The sequence below is a fragment of the Bufo bufo genome, unplaced genomic scaffold (assembly GCF_905171765.1).
Source record: "Bufo bufo unplaced genomic scaffold, aBufBuf1.1, whole genome shotgun sequence".
Taxonomy (NCBI): Eukaryota; Metazoa; Chordata; class Amphibia; order Anura; family Bufonidae; genus Bufo; species Bufo bufo.
The window spans coordinates 2,587-18,155 of record NW_024401257.1 but is presented as its reverse complement, the minus strand read 5'-3'; the positions used below and the strand labels follow the sequence as shown (position 1 = coordinate 18,155).

The 15,569-nt window shown below is 46.6% G+C and overlaps 1 protein-coding gene across 1 annotated transcript; it reads right to left on the bottom strand.

Moving 5' to 3' along the window:
* Positions 1-8,115: 8,115 nt before the first annotated feature.
* Positions 8,116-15,210, bottom strand: LOC120985538 (testis-expressed protein 264-like; the record flags this gene model as incomplete). The annotated part of the gene is made up of 2 exons (XM_040413524.1): positions 8,116-9,854; positions 15,015-15,210. Coding segments are annotated over 2 exons (459 nt in total), but the record flags the coding sequence as incomplete, so codon positions are not given.
* Positions 15,211-15,569: the final 359 nt, after the last annotated feature.

Sequence of the window (15,569 nt, the reverse complement as noted above, 5' to 3'; positions counted from 1 at the left end):
TCCTCCAGGTCCCATAGCAGCCGTATGGACCGACTCTGTGATATGCAGACCGCAAAGGACCGATAGGAAGCCCTGTCCGGATTCTGCACATGACTGACAGGAACCGAGTCAAACAGATCCCACCGACTATAATGGGTTCAGTGCCGTTTCCATTCAGAAGAACACTTTTTTACTGCATGTAGGACGTTTCTCTCCACTATTTACGACAAAACCTGTGACGACGCCTCAGACGCAGATGTGAACAAGCCCTTACTGGTGCCAACGACGTGTTCCTGAAGGTGGATACAATGTGACTGCATTCAAGCTGTTGCTATGGATACAAGAATCCCAGAACATGTGACTGCAGGTGTATACAGAATGTGAATTTACAGGGGTTAGAGCAGGCATCCTCAAACTGCGGCCCTCCAGCTGTTGTAAAACTACAACTCCCACAATGCCCTGCTGTAGGCTGATACCTGTAGGCTGTTCGGGCATGCTGGGAGTTGTAGTTTTGCAACAGCTGGAGGGCTACAGTTTGAGGATGCCTGGGTTAGAGGGTCTGAACACGACCCAAGCTTCATCACTGCACAACATAAGGCAACCCAGCACCATACAAAGAACTACATGAAAAAGCTGTCACTGTGTACATACTGAACATTACCCCAGAGCTGCACTCACTATTCTGCTGGTGCAGTCACTGTGCACATACATTACTTATCCTGTACTGATCCTGAGTTACATCCTGTATTATACTCCAGAGCTGCACTCACTATTCTGCTGGTGCAGTCACTGTGTACATACATTACTTATCCTGTACTGATCCTGAGTTACATCCTGTATTATACTCCAGAGCTGCACTCACTATTCTGCTGGTGCAGTCACTGTGTACATACATTACTTATCCTGTACTGATCCTGAGTTATATCCTGTATTATACTCCAGAGCTGCACTCACTATTCTGCTGGTGCAGTCACTGTGTACATACATTACTTATCCTGTACTGATCCTGAGTCACATCCTGTATTATACTCCAGAGCTGCACTCACTATTCTGCTGGTGCAGTCACTGTGTACATACATTACTTATCCTGTACTGATCCTGAGTTACATCCTGTATTATACTCCAGAGCAGCACTCACTATTCTGCTGGTGCAGTCACTGTGTACATACATTACTTATCCTGTACTGATCCTGAGTCACATCCTGTATTATACTCCAGAGCTGCACTCACTATTCTGCTGGTGCAGTCACTGTGTACATACATTACTTATCCTGTACTGATCCTGAGTTACATCCTGTATTATACTCCAGAGCTGCACTCACTATTCTGCTGGTGCAGTCACTGTGTACATACATTACTTATCCTGTTCTGATCCTGAGTTACATCCTGTATTATACTCCAGAGCTGCACTCACTATTCTGCTGGTGCAGTCACTGTGTACATACATTACTTATCCTGTACTGATCCTGAGTTACATCCTGTATTATACTCCAGAGCTGCACTCACTATTCTGCTGGTGCAGTCACTGTGTACATACATTACTTATCCTGTACTGATCCTGAGTTACATCCTGTATTATACTCCAGAGCTGCACTCACTATTCTGCCGGTGCAGTCACTGTGTACATACAGTGAGGAACAGAAGTAGTGGAGCACCCTGTGATTTTGCAAGTTCTCCCACTTAGAAATCATGGAGGGGTCTGACATTCACATTGTAGGTGCAGTCCCACTCAGGGTCAGAATAAAAAAATAAAAAATAAAAATTTAGGAAATCATATTGTTACTATTTGGTCCAGAAACCTTTGTCTGCAGTTCCAGAGGTCGGACGTCTCCTGTAGTTCTGGACCAGGTTTGCACACACAGGGGTTTTGGCCCGCTCCTCCACACCGATCTCCTCTACATCTGTCAGGTTTCGGGGCCGTCGCTGAGCAACACAGAGTTTCAGCTCCCTCCAAAGATGTTCTATTGGATTTAGGTCTGGAGACTGGCTAGGCCACCCCAGAACCTTGATATGCTTCTTACGGAGCCGCTCCTTGGTTATCCTGGCTGTGTGCTTCGGGTCGTTGTCATGTTGGAAGACCCAGCCACGACCCATCTTCAATGCTCTGACTGAGGGAAGGAGGTTGTTGCTCAAAATCGCCCAATAAATGGCCCCATTCATCCTCTCCTTAATACAGTGCAGTCGTCCTGGCCCCTTCGCAGAAAAGCCCCCCCCAAAGCATGATGTTACCCCCCCATGCTTCACAGTAGGCATGGTGTTCTTGGGATGCAACTCATCCTTCTTTTTCCTCCAAACACAACGAGTGAAGTTTAGACCAAAAAGTTCTTTTTTGGTCTCCTCTGACCACATGCCTTTCTCCCCGGCCTCCTCTGGATCATCCAGATGGTCATTGGCAAACTTCAGACGGGCCTGGACATGTGATGACTGGAGCAGGAGAACCTTCCGTGCAATGTATGATCTGAAACCATGACGGCGTAGTGTTCTACCGACAGTGACCTCTGAAGCTGTGGTCCCCGCTCTCCTCATGTCATTGACCAGCTCCTCCCTTCTAGTTCTGGGCTGATTCCTCACCTTCCTTATCAGTGAAACCCCACGAGGAGAGATCTTGCATGGAGCCCCAGTCCGAGGGAGACTGACAGGCGTCTTTAGCCTCTTCCATTTTCTAACAATTGCTCCAACAGTTGATCTATTTTTCACCAAGCTGCTTGGCAATTGCCCCGCAGCCCTTTCCAGCCTTATGCAGGTCCACAATTCTGTCTCTGGTGTCTTCTGACAGCTCTTTGGTCTTGTCCATGGTAGTAGTTGGCGTCTGACTGACTGTGGGGTGGACAGTGGTCTTTAACCACCTCCGGACCGCCTAACGCAGGATCGCGTTCCGGAGGTGGCAGCCCTGCGCAGAGTCACGCATATATGCGTCATCTCGCGATGGGCGAGATTTCCTGTGAACGCGCGCACACAGGCGCGCGCGCTCACAGGAACGGAAGGTAAGAGAGTTGATCTCCAGCCTGCCAGCGGCGATCGTTCGCTGGCAGGCTGGAGATGTGTTTTTTTTAACCCCTAACAGGTATATTAGACGCTGTTTTGATAACAGCGTCTAATATACCTGCTACCTGGTCCTCTGGTGGTCCCATTTGTTTGGATCGACCACCAGAGGACACAGGTAGCTCAGTAAAGTCCCACCAAGCACCACTACACTACACTACACCCCCCCCCCCCGTCACTTATTAACCCCTTATTAGCCCCTGATCACCCCTGATCACCCCATATAGACTCCCTGATCACCCCCCTGTCATTGATCACCCCCCTGTCATTGATTACCCCCCTGTAAAGCTCCATTCAGATGTCCGCATGATTTTTACGGATCCACTGATAGATGGATCAGATCCGCAAAACGCATCCGGACGTCTGAATGAAGCCTTACAGGGGCGTGATCAATGACTGTGGTTATCACCCCATATAGACTCCCTGATCACCCCCCCTGTCATTGATTACACCCCTGTCATTGATCAACCCCCTGTAAAGCTCCATTCAGACGTCCGCATGATTTTTACGGATGCACTGATAGATGGATCCGATCCTCAAAACGCATCCGGACGTCTGAATGAAGCCTTACAGGGGCATGATCAATGACTGTGGTGATCACCCCATATAGACTCCCTGATCACCCCCCTGTAAAGCTCCATTCAGATGTCCGCATGATTTTTACGGATGCACTGATAGATGGATCCGATCCGCAAAACGCATCCGGACGTCTGAATGAAGCCTTACAGGGGCATGATCAATGACTGTGGTGATCACCCCATATAGACTCCCTGATCACCCCCCTGTAAAGCTCCATTCAGATGTCCGCATGATTTTTACGGATGCACTGATAGATGGATCCGATCCTCAAAACGCATCCGGACGTCTGAATGAAGCCTTACAGGGGCATGATCAATGACTGTGGTGATCACCCCATATAGACTCCCTGATCACCCCCCTGTAAAGCTCCATTCAGATGTCCGCATGATTTTTACGGATGCACTGATAGATGGATCCGATCCGCAAAACGCATCCGGACGTCTGAATGAAGCCTTACAGGGGCATGATCAATGACTGTGGTGATCACCCCATATAGACTCCCTGATCACCCCCCTGTCATTGATCACCCCCCTGTAAAGCTCCATTCAGATGTCCGCATGATTTTTACGGATGCACTGATAGATGGATCCGATCCGCAAAACGCATCCGGACGTCTGAATGAAGCCTTACAGGGGCATGATCAATGACTGTGGTGATCACCCCATATAGACTCCCTGATCACCCCCCTGTAAAGCTCCATTCAGATGTCCGCATGATTTTTACGGATGCACTGATAGATGGATCGGATCCGCAAAACGCATCCGGACGTCTGAATGAAGCCTTACAGGGGCGTGATCAATGACTGTGGTTATCACCCCATATAGACTCCCTGATCACCCCCCTGTCATTGATCACCCCCCTGTCATTGATCAACCCCCCTGTCATTGATCACCCCCCTGTCATTGATCACCCCCCTGTCATTGATCAACCCCCTGTCATTGATCACCCCCCTGTCATTGATCACCCCCCTGTCATTGATCACCCCCCTGTAAGGCTCCATTCAGATATTTTTTTGGCCCAAGTTAGCAGAATTTTTTTTTTTTTTTCTTACAAAGTCTCATATTCCACTAACTTGTGTCAAAAAATAAAATCTCACATGAACTCACCATACCCCTCACGGAATCCAAATGCGTAAAATTTTTTAGACATTTATATTCCAGACTTCTTCTCACGCTTTAGGGCCCCTAGAATGCCAGGGCAGTATAACTACCCCACAAGTGACCCCATTTTGGAAAGAAGACACCCCAAGGTATTCCGTGAGGGGCATGGCGAGTTCCTAGAATTTTTTATTTTTTGTCACAAGTTAGTGGAAAATGCTTATTTTTTTTTTAATTTTTTTTTTCATACAAAGTCTCATATTCCACTAACTTGTGACAAAAAATAAAAAGTTCCATGAACTCACTATGCCCATCAGCGAATACCTTGGGGTCTCTTCTTTCCAAAATGGGGTCACTTGTGGGGTAGTTATACTGCCCTGGCATTCTAGGGGCCCAAATGTGTGGTAAGGAGTTTGAAATCAAATTCTGTAAAAAATGACCTGTGAAATCCGAAAGGTGCTCTTTTGAATATGGGCCCCTTTGCCCACCTAGGCTGCAAAAAAGTGTCACACATCTGGTATCTCCGTAATCGGGAGAAGTTGGGGAATGTGTTTTGGGGTGTCATTTTACATATACCCATGCTGGGTGAGAGAAATATCTTGGCAAAAGACAACTTTTCCCATTTTTTTATACAAAGTTGGCATTTGACCAAGATATTTATCTCACCCAGCATGGGTATATGTAAAAAGACACCCCAAAACACATTCCTCAACTTCTCCTGAATACAGAGATACCAGATGTGTGACACTTTTTTGCAGCCTAGGTGGGCAAAGGGGCCCACATTCCAAAGAGCACCTTTCGGATTTCACAGGTCATTTACCTACTTACCACACATTTGGGCCCCTAGAATGCCAGGGCAGTATAACTACCCCACAAGTGACCCCATTTTGGAAAGAAGAGACCCCAAGGTATTCGCTGATGGGCATAGTGAGTTCATGGAAGTTTTTATTTTTTGTCACAAGTTTGTGGAATATGAGACTTTGTATGAAAAAAAAAATTTAAAAAAAAATCATCATTTTCCACTAACTTGTGACAAAAAATAAAAAATTCTAGGAACTCGCCATGCCCCTCACGGAATACCTTGGGGTGTCTTCTTTCCAAAATGGGGTCAATTGTGGGGTAGTTATACTGCCCTGGTATTCTAGGGGCCCAAATGTGTGGTAAGGAGTTTGAAATCAAATTCAGGAAAAAATGAGGAGTGAAATCCGAAAGGTGCTCTTTGGAATATGGGCCCCTTTGCCCACCTAGGCTGCAAAAAAGTGTCACACATCTGGTATCCCCGTACTCAGGAGAAGTTGAGGAATGTGTTTTGGGGTGTCTTTTTACATATACCCATGCTGGGTGAGAGAAATATCTTGGTCAAATGACAACTTTGTATAAAAAAATGGGAAAAGTTGTCTTTTGCCAAGATATTTCTCTCACCCAGCATGGGTATATATAAAATGACACCCCAAAACACATTCCCCACCTTCTCCTGAGTACGGAGATACCAGATGTGTGACACTTTTTTGCAGCCTAGGTGGGCAAAGGGGCCCATATTCCAAAGAGCACCTTTCGGATTTCACAGGTCATTTTTTACAGAATTTGATTTCAAACTCCTTACCACACATTTGGGCCCCTAGAATGCCAGGGCAGTATAACTACCCCACAAGTGACCCCATTTTGGAAAGAAGAGACCCCAAGGTATTCGCTGATGGGCATAGTGAGTTCATAAAACTTTTTATTTTTTGTCACAAGTTAGTGGAATATGAGACTTTGTAAGAAAAAAAAAAAAAAAAAAAAAATCATAATTTTCCGCTAACTTGTGACAAAAAATAAAAAGTTCTATGAACTCACTATGCCCATCAGCGAATACCTTAGGGTGTGTACTTTCAGAAATGGGGTCATTTGTGGGGTGTTTGTACTGTCTGGGCATTGTAGAACCTCAGGAAACATGACAGGTGCTCAGAAAGTCAGAGCTGCTTCAAAAAGCGGAAATTCACATTTTTGTACCATAGTTTGTAAACGCTATAACTTTTACCCAAACCATTTTTTTTTTACCCAAACATTTTTTTTTTATCAAAGACATGTAGAACTATAAATTTAGAGCAAAATTTCTATATGGATGTCGTTTTTTTTTGCAAAATTTTACTACTGAAAGTGAAAAATGTCATTTTTTTGCAAAAAAATCGTTAAATTTCGATTAATAACAAAAAAAGTAAAAATGTCAGCAGCAATGAAATACCACCAAATGAAAGCTCTATTAGTGAGAAGAAAAGGAGGTAAAATTCATTTGGGTGGTAAGTTGCATGACCGAGCAATAAACGGTGAAAGTAGTGTAGGTCAGAAGTGTAAAAAGTGGCCTGGTCTTTCAGGGTGTTTAAGCACTGGGGGCTGAGGTGGTTAAAGAGCTCAGACTGGTGCTACTAAGTTAGATTAATGAGTGGAGTAGAGGTGGACTTTATAAAGGCGCAGTAACAGGTCTTTGAGAGACAGAATTCTTGCTGTTTCTCAGGTGTTCAAATACTTCTATTCAGCAGCAAGACAAAGACATTCTTTAAAAATCCTACAATGTGGTTTCCTGATTATTATTTTTTTTATTATGTCTCTCAGATGGGAATGCACCTACAATGTGAATGTCAGACCCTTCATGATTTCTAAGTGGGAGAACTTGCAAAATCGCAGGGTGTTCAAATACTTCTGTTCCTCACTGTACATTACATATCCTGTACTTATCCTGAATTACATCCTGTATTATACCCCAGAGCTGCGCTCACTATTCTGCTGGTGCGGTCACTGTGTACATACATTACTTATCCTGAATTACATCCTGTATTATACTGCAGAGCTGCACTCACTATTCTGCTGGTGCAGTCACTGTGTACATACATTACTTATCCTGTACTGATCCTGAGTTCCATCCTGTATTATACTCCAGAGCTGCACTTACTATTCTGCTGGTGCAGTCACTGTGTACATACATTACTTATCCTGTACTGATCCTGAGTTACATCCTGTATTATACTCCAGAGCTGCACTCACTATTCAGCTGGTGCAGTCACTGTGTACATACATTACTTATCCTGTACTGATCCTGAATTACATCCTGTATTATACTCCAGAGCTGCACTCACTATTCTTCTGCTGCAGTTACAATGTATACAGAGACTCTGCTGTCCATGGAGATTCTATAGGTGAACTGTACAGAGGTGCTTTAGTGTCAGCTCTCCAGGTGATGTCCACCATGTTTTTTTCCAGATCTGCTCTTGCTCACAGCTCAACAGAATGGACTGTTGAATAGGGAGTGAAGCTCTGGAGTAAGTGAAGTAAACACTCCCTGAAACCGGATATAATTGCAGTACACAGAAAGCGTCTCACAGTCCAAGCGTCAATTAGCGCTTTGTGCTACACACAGAAAACGGAGCCATGAACATTTCAGAGAACAAGGTTTATTTCGGAAAGGCTACAATTACCGAAAATGATAGGACGCTGCAGAGACGAGCAGAGAACGGCGACAGACCCAACGCAAGAAGTGAAAAGACAATAAATAATAAATATCATATACGGGAATCTTCAGAACCACAGCGGGGATGGGAGAAACGCACAGCCGCTGAGGAAGGACTCGGTCAGACCCTCATACAGGACCGACACCTGCACGTTGTCTGGAGGGGCTGGACCCAAGTCTCAGGAGAAGTGCGGGATAAAGATGGAGGACGGGAAGCAATCAGTGCACAGTCAACAAACCAGACACCACTCGTCGGTACATCGTCCTAGGTGTCGGGGCTCGGTCACACAGCTTAGCTCCAGGAACGTGTGCAGGCGAGCAGTGAGGCACAGCTTCCATGGTCAATGACCGATGTCCTTCACAAGAGGCCGTTAGCTCCGGCAGGAGGCCTCCAGGTGGACGGGTCTCCGTCCGGACAGGTAAAGGGAGCAGCCATGTATGGACACCAGCAAATCAGCCTGGAACCCAACTAAACGTGTTCTTCTTCTCCTCCTCAGTCTCCCGAGTTTATTCTGCAGTCTGCACTGGAAACAGGCAGGAGACTTTCTGGATTACTGGATGCCGGATTAGCTTCATTCATCCTGCTCTCCTTGTCTTACAATTCTTTCCCGGAGCTTGACAACAGATGAACCGCGCAATTCATTTTATATGAAACCTGATAATCTGGCATGCCAAAAAAGTTCATGCCAGATTAGCAGGAATTTACCCGACAGCCCAGCATTCCTTGGCGGTGACATTTATGTAAATGACCAAGCAGAAGTCATCAGCTCTGGAGGGCGCGCAATACTAGATAACGGATGCGCCAGCAGGTATCAGAATGATGGCATCCAAAGGTCGGGCACAGAACTGCAGAATAAAGGGGAGAGGCAGGAGATGTGGGCCGACAACAATCAAGCCTCATTAGATTAAAGGACTTTTCCTGAGCGCACACGCGGTCACACCCCTGCGCGGCGCTGCTGGTGTACAGAGATTTCCGTCCCGCTCAATCAGGACGCGGAGTCTTCGTCTTGTGCAGTTTATTTCTTAACATTTTATTCCGACCTTGAAACCGGCCGACACTCTGAGGACAAGACTCTTCTTCAATGCGCGTGAAGCCAATCGGAGTCGCCTTCATAGGAGGCTCTTCTCCGGGTCCCGCGGCCCTCGCTCTCCGCTCAGCTAATATTCACCTTGCCAAAAATCAGCAGCTGCAGGATCCTCGGAGCCGACAACTTCAATACAAGAAGTTAAAAGACAAATAAAACTTTTGTTTTCCTGCAAAGAAACTGAGCGTCTATAAACTAAAGCCCCCCGCTGGCAGCTGACTGCACCGCGCGGCGGATGTGCACGGGGGGGGGGCGGAGCGCGCTGTCGCTATGTGAAGGCTTTACTAACGGCTATAATCATCTACAAGGATTCGTTTACGATCAGTCATTCCTCCGCTCTCTCTTTATCCCAGCTCTCCGGCATTTTACTCCATTCGGTTTTTGCCTCCTGCTGGTCTTTGGCCGCCGCGTTGCCGTCCAGGTCCAGTTCTTCGAAGGACGAGGCGCTTGCCCCGGATTCGCTGGGGCTCTTCTCGCTGTTGGTTGGCTCTTTTCGTTGGGAGCCTTCAGCCTCGGTCTCTTCCTGATTTTCCGACACCAGCTCCAAGCTTAAAGTGTCCTCTAATAACAGGGGGTCAAGTTCAGCACCTGGAGGAGGAGAAAGAGGAGAAGATGAGAATCTATGCCCAGAAGATGGCGGCCGTGTCCTTACAGCAGGTTTCTCAGCATTTAACCCCTTTAGGCTACTTTCACACTCGCGTTTGGCGCGGACCCGTCGTGGATCTGCACAGATGGATCGGTTCAGATAATACAACCGTCTGCATCCGTTCAGAACGAATCAGTTTGTATTATCTTTAACATAACCAAGACTTGAACACCATTGAAAGTCAATGGAGGACAGGTCAGTTTTCTATTGTGTCATAGAAAACGGATCCGCTCCCATTGACTTACATTGTCAGAACGGATCCGTTTGGCTCAGTTTCGTCAGACGGACACCAAAACGCTGCTTACAAGCGGCGTTTGTGTCCGCCTCCAGAGCGGAACGGAGACTGATCGGAGGCGAACTGATGCATTCTGAGCGGATCCTTCTCTATTCAGAATGCATTGGGGCTAAACTGATCCGTTTTGGACCGCTGAGCTCTGAACGGATCTGACAAACGGAAACCAAAACGCCAGTGTGAAAGCAGCCTAATGCCGTACATGCATGGTATTAGCGTGCAGGCTCACACGCTGAGCTCGCTCCACACATGGCGGGTGCTGGATGCATAATACAGAGACACCCGCCAGCAGTGACTGGGAACAGAGAGGACTCCAATCCCGGTCATTTAACCCTTCAATAGCACCTATGCGGTTACGAAGAAGGGGGGCCTCGCTGCCTCCGAAAATGGACAAACTATTAGAAAAAAATAATAAAATAAATAAAGTGTGATTTGCTATTTTTGGCACATTGTCCCCCCAAAAAACTAAACAAAAGTGGGAAAAATTAATATATTCCCTAAGACTGTACCAATAACTAGAGTTCACCTCGCACAACTCTGCAGACTGAATATAAAAAAGTGATGGCTGTCAGAATATAGCAATGGGAAGAAATTTTTTTATTTTCTCAAAGGTTTTTATTTTTTTAAAGTAAAACCTAATAGAAGTACACAGTCTGGCATCGCTGTGATCATAGTGAGCCGCACGCGTCCTGTCACTTTTAGCATAAAGTGAATGCCATAATAACAAACCCCCAAAAAATGAAGGCGGAATTGTAAGTTTATTTTTTTTACAATTTCACCCCAGAAAGAATTTTTTAGGAAATGCAAACTTGTCCCACAGAAAACCAAGCCCTCATATGATACACTGTAACAAATCATCAGCTGTAGCAGAGATCTTAAAAATGAGGATCAGAAAGTCTATTAGAAAGTTGCAGAACTTTTCATTTTGTAATTATTAAAGGGTTTTCCAAGATTTTAAAAAACCTGGCCCGGAGCAGAGCCCCCTATTCACCTATATGTATCCCACCACTCCGGCGCCACGCTCTGGTCCTGCATCGATGATGTCCATTGTCCACAATCCCTGGCGGTCACGTGTGCATGAACAGCATGGCGGAGCATGTCTCGGGTTCCTCTCACACCGCTGCCCGGAGCTTTTCCTCTTTCTGGCACCAATACGTTATTTTCCCCGTGATGGCCGCTTTCCATCTCTACACTGCGTGCAGAATTATTAGGCAAATGAGTATTTTGACCACATCATCCTCTTTATGCATGTTGTCTTACTCCAAGCTGTATAGGCTCGAAAACCTACTACCAATTAAGCATATTAGGTGATGTGCATCTCTGTAATGAGAAGGGGTGTGGTCTAATGACATCAACACCCTATATTAGGTGTGCATAATTATTAGGCAACTTCCTTTCCTTTGGAAAAATGGGTCAAAAGAAGGACTTGACAGGCTCAGAAAAGTCAAAAATAGTAAGATATCTTGCAGAGGGATGCAGCACTCTTAAAATTGCAAAGCTTCTGAAGCGTGATCATCGAACAATCAAGCGTTTCATTCAAAATAGTCAACAGGGTCGCAAGAAGCGTGTGGAAAAACCAAGGCGCAAAATAACTGCCCATGAACTGAGAAAAGTCAAGCGTGCAGCTGCCAAGATGCCACTTGCCACCAGTTTGGCCATATTTCAGAGCTGCAACATCACTGGAGTGCCCAAAAGCACAAGGTGTTCTATACTCAGAGACATGGCCAAGGTAAGAAAGGCTGAAAGACGACCACCACTGAACAAGACACACAAGCTGAAACGTCAAGACTGGGCCAAGAAATATCTCAAGACTGATTTTTCTAAGGTTTTATGGACTGATGAAATGAGAGTGAGTCTTGATGGGCCAGATGGATGGGCCCGTGGCTGGATTGGTAAAGGGCAGAGAGCTCCAGTCCGACTCAGACGCCAGCAAGGTGGAGGTGGAGTACTGGTTTGGGCTGGTATCATCAAAGATGAGCTTGTGGGGCCTTTTCGGGTTGAGGATGGAGTCAAGCTCAACTCCCAGTCCTACTGCCAGTTTCTGGAAGACACCTTCTTCAAGCAGTGGTACAGGAAGAAGTCTGCATCCTTCAAGAAAAACATGATTTTCATGCAGGACAATGCTCCATCACACGCGTCCAAGTACTCCACAGCGTGGCTGGCAAGAAAGGGTATAAAATAAGAAAATCTAATGACATGGCCTCCTTGTTCACCTGATCTGAACCCCATTGAGAACCTGTGGTCCATCATCAAATGTGAGATTTACAAGGAGGGAAAACAGTACACCTCTCTGAACAGTGTCTGGGAGGCTGTGGTTGCTGCTGCACGCAATGTTGATGGTGAACAGATCAAAACACTGACAGAATCCATGGATGGCAGGCTTTTGAGTGTCCTTGCAAAGAAAGGTGGCTATATTGGTCACTGATTTGTTTTTGTTTTGTTTTTGAATGTCAGAAATGTATATTTGTGAATGTTGAGATGTTATATTGGTTTCACTGGTAAAAATAAATAATTGAAATGGGTATATATTTGTTTTTTGTTAAGTTGCCTAATAATTATGCACAGTAATAGTCACCTGCACACACAGATATCCCCCTAAAATAGCTAAAACTAAAAACAAACTAAAAACTACTTCCAAAAATATTCAGCTTTGATATTAATGAGTTTTTTGGGTTCATTGAGAACATGGTTGTTGTTCAATAATAAAATTAATCCTCAAAAATACAACTTGCCTAATAATTCTGCACTCCCTGTACTCCGATTTGGCATCCCTAATTTTAGTACGACTATCCTGTCGCTCCCTCACAGGTGGGCCCCCGACCCGGCAGATTATAACATGCCATTTATTGTACCCAACGCCCATGTGGTGCGTCAGCCTCCAGCTGCCTAATAACACATACAGATAATAATAGAGGGAGAGGATGAGGGGTGTCAGCTCCACGTCCTGCCCCCCGCCTGCACATTAACCAAATCTGCGCCTCACACGCTGCCCGACTACCAGGACAAATAATGACCTTGGCTGGCAGCGACTGCCGGGAGCCAGGGCAGAGGGCAACGTAACACGAAGAGGTGACAGTGACAGCTGGTACTGCCCACGGCTGGTGACAGAGCTCTGGGGAGTCATTAAGTGCAAAATAATGTTAATTGCGGCTGACACAGCTGGAGGACTCGGTCTGCTATCCTGACTCTACAAGGTCCCAGACCCCCCATCATAAGGGCAGCAGGAAGCAAAACAAAGCACCCTGGGAGGTACGTAATCCAAGTGCAAGCATGGCAGAGCGCGCAGGAAGCAATTAGAAGAGACAGAAGCTTTCCAGCTCCGATGACCAGCGCTGTGTGACACCGACCTATGAACTGGATAATCCCCCCCCCCCCCTTGCAGACAGCCCCGAGTACTGCAGGCTCGTCCCCCTGAGCAGTTTTCATATTAGGGAAGATGAAGAATCACATGAGCAAGGTTCAGGATCAGAGTTCTCTGATCCATAACAGGCAGCCCGTGCGACACCGGGAGCACCCCCTAATGGTAACCAAGCCCCCTCTAGAATCCGGTCTCAGGCTTTCATACTGTCCTTCTCTGTAGATCTGCAGGTTTCCGGTCCTGTCACCACAGCTCGACCGCATTCGGGTCAGGACTGCACCTCTTCGGATGTTCTCTTGGAAAGTTGGTTTGTGAAATTGCTGCTGTGAAAGATTCACCGTTGCTCCAAGACGTGATGCATTCAACAACCCAATGAGTGAGATCAGATTCTAGGACGCTTTAGGTTGCACTGTGTGGAGCCCTGGAAGAGGATGGTCGCATTTTCACACAAGGAGATGAGTGTTCGAGAACTTTGTCACTGGTGAAAAGAACATTTCCAATACCAGCTGATTGCTGCCCCACCTATAACTTGCAAGGAAGCACAAGACCGCCATGTGAGAGCTCCACACCACCGTCTTCAGCATCCAGAGCAGAAGTTCTCCGGGACACGTCATGGTGCAGATAGTGCATCTGGCGGTATACAGCACAGAATAAGTTATAGGCCTCAATGGGGCACAGACAACTCAGCGGATGGCAACCATCAGGTAGAAGTTATAAACCGCATGGTCGCACAAATTTCCTTTGTCTTATTACACAACGTTGTTTGTGGCGGGCGGCGGCCTGCATCCCGCTGGCGGGCTGGAGGTCAGCTGTGAGATATGTAACTGCTCTATCATTAGGTCTTTAAGCGTCAGTTTCCATAATGGTGGCGTCCTGCGCTCCACTATCTTCTGCTGAACCATAGAATTCAAGTGAAGCAGTGGTGCACACGCTCGACCATTGAGCCATTCCAACAGAGAACAGAGGATCCCCCTTCTTGCGATTGGTGGGAGTCCGACTACCGGGATCTTCACCAATCTAAGTGCACCTTCACACATGGCAGACCTTGTTGAAATTCAGTTTCATTCATCTAAATGGGGAGCACTTGGATTTCTGCACTCCTCATTCAGATAAATGAAACTTATTTTCAGTCACAGAAACTTTCTGCAACAAAATCTGCCCTGTGTGAACAAGGCGCCCTAACAATCATCCAGTGGACAGGGACACCATCAAGGGCTCAGCTCCTCCTGCTCTCAGAAGGCCTCTAACCTCCGGCATTCAAGCTGTGGTGAAACTACAACTCCCAGAATGCTCCAGTCATTTCAGCCAAGCAAGTGTACATCTCGGAAGTTGTAGTTTTACCACAGCTGGAGGGGCGGAGGTCGGCCATCACAGGCCTATACTATTATTTAATGCTTCTAATTTACCTTCACAACCACCATGCGGAGGGGCAATGCCCCAGCTGGCACATACCTTCAGACTCTGGCAGAGGCGCCTCTCCTCTCTCCTTCCTCAGTAGCTCTTTCATCTCAGGTACGTAGAAGTCATCTTGACGAGACAAGGGGCACATGAAGATGATTTTATCCCCTTTATAGATCTCCACATAGGGGTGGGCACTCAGCTTCCGCTCCTGGAAGAGAAGAGAGGGGTCACTAATATGGCGGATAGTTCAGTATGTTCAGGTCCGTGTAATCTGCACGGCAGCGGATTAAGGGTCCTGTGGAGCGGAGCGCGCCGTGCATAGGGTCTCCTCCTTCTCTCTGCTCCCCTTATGGCCTAATTAGAGGCGGCAGCCCCGCTGAGCCCTGCGGTGGTGCTGGAGCTCTACCCAGGAGAGCAGAGGCTTAGTCCTCTCATTAGCGGCCCCTTCCACTCGGATACATGGAGGGGATTAGAAAGGCTTCGTACGAAGCAACAAGAGCAGCCCATTAGCACAATACGTGCGCACATCACAGGTTACTGACATTTTCACCTTTGTAATGAAACCCATGGTTTTATCTCCTGAAGTCACGCTTGGGGGAGGGGTAC